The sequence below is a fragment of the Lampetra fluviatilis genome, unplaced genomic scaffold, assembly GCF_964198595.1.
Source record: "Lampetra fluviatilis unplaced genomic scaffold, kcLamFluv1.1 SCAFFOLD_199, whole genome shotgun sequence".
Taxonomy (NCBI): Eukaryota; Metazoa; Chordata; class Hyperoartia; order Petromyzontiformes; family Petromyzontidae; genus Lampetra; species Lampetra fluviatilis.
Window position 1 is genome coordinate 97,501 of NW_027620530.1, and position 7,500 is coordinate 105,000.

The following is a 7,500-nucleotide window of genomic DNA, read 5'->3' on the forward strand; positions in this document are numbered from 1 at the left end:
CCCCCCTCATCAGTCTGCGTGTCCACTAGGGACATGATGTCAAGCCGGCACCTGTGGGGGAGATGGGGGGGGGGCGCTAGGCGTGTGCCAACACCCCACGCTGCCAATGCTGAACACTTTGCTATACACTACTATATACTATACACTACTCACTACACTATTATAGACTACACGATTATACACTACACTACTATACACTACTATACACTACACTATACACTACATTACTATACACTACACTACACACTACACTACTATACACTACACTACACACTACACTAAGATACACTACACTATACACTATATACTACACTACACTATTATACACTACACTATCCACTACACTATTATACAATACACTATACACTACACTACTATACACTACACTACTATACACTACACTACTATACACTACACTACACTACACACTACACTATTATACACTACACTACACTACACACTACACTATCCACTACACTATTATACAATACACTATACACTACACTATTGTTACTACACTACACTATCCACTACTCTAAGATACACTACACTAAGATACACTACACTATACACTATATACTACACACTACACACTACACTAAGATACACTATACACTACACTACACACTACACCATTATATACTAGTATACTACACTATACACTACACTATACACTAGTGCTGTACTAGTACACTACACTATACACTACACTACACACTACACTAAGATACACTACACTATTATACACTACACTATTGTTACTACACTACTATACACTACACTATACACTACACTACACACTACACTACTATACACTACACTATACACTACACTACACACTACAGAACGGGGCGACTCACGCTTCATGATCCTTCAGCTCGGCAAAGCGCGCCAGCAGCTTCTGGCGCTCCATCTCCGACTGAGGCGGTGCCAGGGAGAGGGGCAAAGGGGTCCAGTGAGAAGCCACACACGCACACACACGCCCACACTCACGCACTCACACACAGCACACCGCACACTCACGCACTCACACACACACAGCACACTCACACACACAGCACACATGCACTCACTCACACAGCACACGCTCACACGCACGCACGCACGCTCACACGCTCACACGCTCACACACACGCACGCACTCACGCTCACACGCTCACACACACACGCACACAGCACACACGCACTCACTCACTCACACACACACACACACACTCGCACGCTCACACACACCACTCACACTCTCGCACTCTCACCCACTCACCACCCACCCACTCACCAGGATGACCTTCTCACACATTCACCACGCACACTCACAAACTCACCACTCACTCTCACACACTCACACACTCACACACTCACCACTCACACTCTCACCCACTCACCACTCACACACTCACCCACCCACACACTCACCACACTCACACACTCACCACTCACACTCTCGCATTCTCACCCACCCACCAGACTCACCACCACTCACCAGGATGACCTTCTCACACACTCACCACTCACCCACTCACCCCACTCACACTCACCACCACCACTCACCACACTCACCCACTCACCCCACTCACACTCACCACCACCACCACTCACCACACTCACCCACTCACCACCCACACACTCACCACTCACCCCACTCACACTCACCACCACCACTCACCAGGATGACCTTTTCACACACTCACCACTCACACACTCACCACTCACACACTCACCACTCACCACTCACACACTCACCACACTCACCCACTCACTCACTCACCACTCACCACCACGACCTTCTCACACTCTCACTCACTCACTCACCACTCACCACCACCACTCACCAGGATGACCTTCTCACACACTCACCACTCACACACTCACCCACTCACCACACTCACCCACTCACCACCACCACTCACCAGGATGACCTTCTCACACACTCACCACCCACCCACACACTCACCACTCACACACTCACCACACTCACCACCCACACACTCACCACACTCACCCACTCACTCACTCCTCACCACCACGACCTTCTCACACTCTCACTCACTCACTCACCACCACCACTCACCAGGATGACCTTCTCACACACTCACCACTCACACACTCACCACACTCACCCACTCACCACCCACACACTCACCACTCACACACTCACCACACTCACCCACTCACCACTCACACCCACCACCACTCACCACCATGAGCTTCTCCTGCAGGTGCGCCGTGTGATCCACAGCCACCTGCAGCTCCCTGCTCAGCTGGGCGTTGGCCTCGTGCAGACTCCGGTTGTGCTCCAGCACCGGCTGCACGCTGGCGGCCTGTCCCTCACCACCACCGCTGATGATGATGGTGATGGTGGCGACACGAGGGGGGGTGGGGGCATGGGGGGTGGGGTGGGGGCATGGGGGAGTGGGGTAACGTCAGAAGATCGTCATCATTCACACCGCAGGTTTTTGTCACAAATGTCCAGTGGAGAGAGATGCATACAGACACAGAGATACATAGAGATGCATAGAGACCCATAGAGATACATAGAGACACATAGAGATACACAGAGACCCATAGAGATACAGAACCACAGAGACCCATAGATACACACATAGACCCATAAAGACCCATAGAGATACACAGGTACCTCTAGAGAGACACAGAGATACATAGATCCATAGAGATGCACAGCAACACACAGAGACCCATAAAGACCCATAAATACTCATAGAGACACACAGAGACCTGTAGAGACACACACAGACACACATAGACCCATAGAGACACACAGAGACCCATAAAGACCCATAAATACTCATAGAGACACAGAGACCTGTAGAGACACACACAGACACACATAGACCCATAGAGACACACAGAGACCCATAAAGACCCATAAATACTCATAGAGACACAGAGACCTGTAGAGACACACACAGACACACATAGACCCATAGAGACACACAGAGACCCATAAAAACCCATAAATACTCATAGAGACACAGAGACCTGTAGAGACACACACAGACACACATAGACCCATAGAGACACACAGAGACCCATAAAGACCCAACACCCCACGCTGCCAATGCTGAACACTTTGCTATACACTACTATAAACTACTATACACTACTATACACTATTCACTACACTATTATAGACTACACGATTATACACTACACTACTATACACTACACTACTATACACTACACTACTATACACTACACTACTATACACTACACTACTATACACTACACTATACACTACACTACACACTACACTAAGATACACTACACTATACACTATATACTACACTACACTATCCACTACACTATTATACAATACACTATACACTACACTACACTATTATACACTACACTAAGATACACTACACACTACACTATACACTACACTATTATACAATACACTATACACTACACACTACACTATCATACAATACACTATACACTACACTACACTATCCACTACTCTAAGATACACTACACTAAGATACACTACACTATACACTATATACTACACACTACACACTACACTAAGATACACTATACACTACACTACACACTACACTATTATATACTAGTATACTACACTATACACTACACTATACACTAGTGCTGTACTAGTACACTACACTATACACTACACTACACACTACACTAAGATACACTACACTATTATACACTACACTATTGTTACTACACTACACACTACACTACTATACACTACACTATACACTACACTACACACTACACTACACACTACAGAACGGGGCGACTCACGCTTCATGATCCTTCAGCTCGGCAAAGCGCGCCAGCAGCTTCTGGCGCTCCATCTCCGACTGAGGCGGTGCCAGGGAGAGGGGCAAAGGGGTCCAGTGAGAAGCCACACACGCACACACACGCCCACACTCACGCACTCACACACAGCACACAGCACACTCACGCACTCACACACACACAGCACACTCACACACACAGCACACATGCACTCACTCACACAGCACACGCTCACACGCACGCACGCTCACACGCTCACACGCTCACACACACGCACACACACACGCACACACACACACACACACGCACACACACACACACGCACACACACACACGCACGCACACACACACACGCACGCACTCACGCTCACACGCTCACACACACACGCACACAGCACACACGCACTCACTCACTCACACACACACACACTCGCACGCTCACACACACCACTCACACTCTCGCACTCTCACCCACTCACCACCCACCCACTCACCACTCACTCACCAGGATGACCTTCTCACACATTCACCACGCACACTCACAAACTCACCACTCACTCTCACACACTCACACACTCACACACTCACCACTCACACTCTCACCCACTCACCACTCACACACTCACCCACCCACACACTCACCACACTCACCCACTCACCACTCACTCTCACACACTCACCACTCACTCTCACACACTCACCACTCACACTCTCGCATTCTCACCCACCCACCAGACTCACCACCACTCACCAGGATGACCTTCTCACACACTCACCACTCACCCACTCACCCCACTCACACTCACCACCACCACTCACCACACTCACCCACTCACCCCACTCACACTCACCACCACCACCACTCACCACACTCACCCACTCACCACCCACACACTCACCACTCACCCCACTCACACTCACCACCACCACTCACCCACTCACCACCCACACACTCACCACTCACACTCACCCCACTCACACTCACCACCACCACTCACCAGGATGACCTTTTCACACACTCACCACTCACACACTCACCACTCACCACTCACACACTCACCACACTCACCCACTCACTCACTCACCACTCACCACCACGACCTTCTCACACTCTCACTCACTCACTCACCACCACCACTCACCAGGATGACCTTCTCACACACTCACCACTCACACACTCACCACACTCACCCACTCACTCACCACTCACACACTCACCACACTCACCCACTCACCACTCACACCCACTCACCACCACCACCACTCACCACCATGAGCTTCTCCTGCAGGTGCGCCGTGTGATCCACAGGCACCTGCAGCTCCCTGCTCAGCTGGACGTTGGCCTCGTGCAGACTCCGGTTGTGCTCCAGCACCGGCTGCACGCTGGCGGCCTGTCCCTCACCACCACCGCTGATGATGATGGTGATGGTGGCGACACGAGGGGGGGTGGGGGCATGGGGGGTGGGGTGGGGGCATGGGGGAGTGGGGTAACGTCAGAAGATCGTCATCATTCACACCGCAGGTTTTTGTCACAAATGTCCAGTGGAGAGAGATGCATACAGACACAGAGATACATAGAGATGCATAGAGACCCATAGAGATACATAGAGACACATAGAGATACACAGAGACCCATAGAGATACAGAACCACAGAGACCCATAGATACACACATAGACCCATAAAGACCCATAGAGATACACAGGTACCTCTAGAGAGACACAGAGATACATAGATCCATAGAGATGCACAGCAACACACAGAGACCCATAAAGACCCATAAATACTCATAGAGACACAGAGACCTGTAGAGACACACACAGACACACATAGACCCATAGAGACACACAGAGACCCATAAAGACCCATAAATACTCATAGAGACACACAGAGACCTGTAGAGACACACACAGACACACATAGACCCATAGAGACACACAGAGACCCATAAAGACCCATAAATACTCATAGAGACACAGAGACCTGTAGAGACACACACAGACACACATAGACCCATAGAGACACACAGAGACCCATAAAGACCCAACACCCCACGCTGCCAATGCTGAACACTTTGCTATACACTACTATAAACTACTATACACTACTATACACTATTCACTACACTATTATAGACTACACGATTATACACTACACTACTATACACTACACTACTATACACTACACTACTATACACTACACTACTATACACTACACTATACACTACACTCTACACTAAGATACACTACACTATACACTATATACTACACTACACTATCCACTACACTATTATACAATACACTATACACTACACTACACTATTATACACTACACTAAGATACACTACACACTACACTATACACTACACTATTATACAATACACTATACACTACACACTACACTATCATACAATACACTATACACTACACTACACTATCCACTACTCTAAGATACACTACACTAAGATACACTACACTATACACTATATACTACACACTACACACTACACTAAGATACACTATACACTACACTACACACTACACTATTATATACTAGTATACTACACTATACACTACACTATACACTAGTGCTGTACTAGTACACTACACTATACACTACACTACACACTACACTAAGATACACTACACTATTATACACTACACTATTGTTACTACACTACACACTACACTACTATACACTACACTATACACTACACTACACACTACACTACTATACACTACACTATACACTACACTACACACTACAGAACGGGGCGACTCACGCTTCATGATCCTTCAGCTCGGCAAAGCGCGCCAGCAGCTTCTGGCGCTCCATCTCCGACTGAGGCGGTGCCAGGGAGAGGGGCAAAGGGGTCCAGTGAGAAGCCACACACGCACACACACGCCCACACTCACGCACTCACACACAGCACACAGCACACTCACGCACGCACTCACACACACACAGCACACTCACACACACAGCACACATGCACTCACTCACACAGCACACACTCGCTCACACGCACGCACGCACGCTCACACGCTCACACGCTCACACACACGCACACACACACGCACACACACACGCACACACACACACACACAGCACACACACACACACACACAGCACACACGCACTCACTCACTCACTCACACACACACACACACTCGCACGCTCACACACACCACTCACACTCTCGCACTCTCACCCACTCACCACCCACTCACCAGGATGACCTTCTCACACATTCACCACGCACACTCACAAACTCACCACACACACTCACACACTCACCACTCACACTCTCACCACTCACCACCCACTCACCAGACTCACCACACACTCACCACCACCACTCACCAGGATGATCTTCTCACACTCTCACCCACTCACCACTCACACACTCACCCACCCACACACTCACCACACTCACCCACTCACCACTCACTCTCACACACTCACCACTCACTCTCACACACTCACCACTCACACTCTCGCATTCTCACCCACCCACCAGACTCACCACCACTCACCAGGATGACCTTCTCACACACTCACCACTCACCCACTCACCCCACTCACACTCACCACCACTCACCACACTCACCCACTCACTCACCACTCACACTCACCCCACTCACACTCACCCACTCACCACCCACACACTCACCACCACCACTCACCAGGATGACCTTCTCACACACTCACC

The 7,500-nt window shown here is 49.2% G+C and overlaps 1 protein-coding gene across 1 annotated transcript in view; it reads right to left on the reverse strand.

Moving 5' to 3' along the window:
• Nucleotides 1-6,623, reverse strand: part of LOC144954023 (uncharacterized) — a 10,226-nt gene extending 3,603 nt beyond the window's left edge. The window contains exons 1-6 of the mRNA XM_078884605.1: nt 6,571-6,623; nt 5,058-5,199; nt 3,793-3,851; nt 2,199-2,340; nt 861-919; nt 1-51 (exon numbers count right to left, since the gene is read on the reverse strand). The exon at nt 1-51 is cut by the window's left edge and continues 58 nt beyond it. Of these exons, the coding sequence (XP_078740731.1) occupies nt 1-51; nt 861-919; nt 2,199-2,340; nt 3,793-3,851; nt 5,058-5,199; nt 6,571-6,623 (506 nt within the window). The remainder of the gene's footprint in view (nt 52-860; nt 920-2,198; nt 2,341-3,792; nt 3,852-5,057; nt 5,200-6,570) is intronic.
• Between the last annotated feature and the right edge of the window lie 877 nt (nt 6,624-7,500).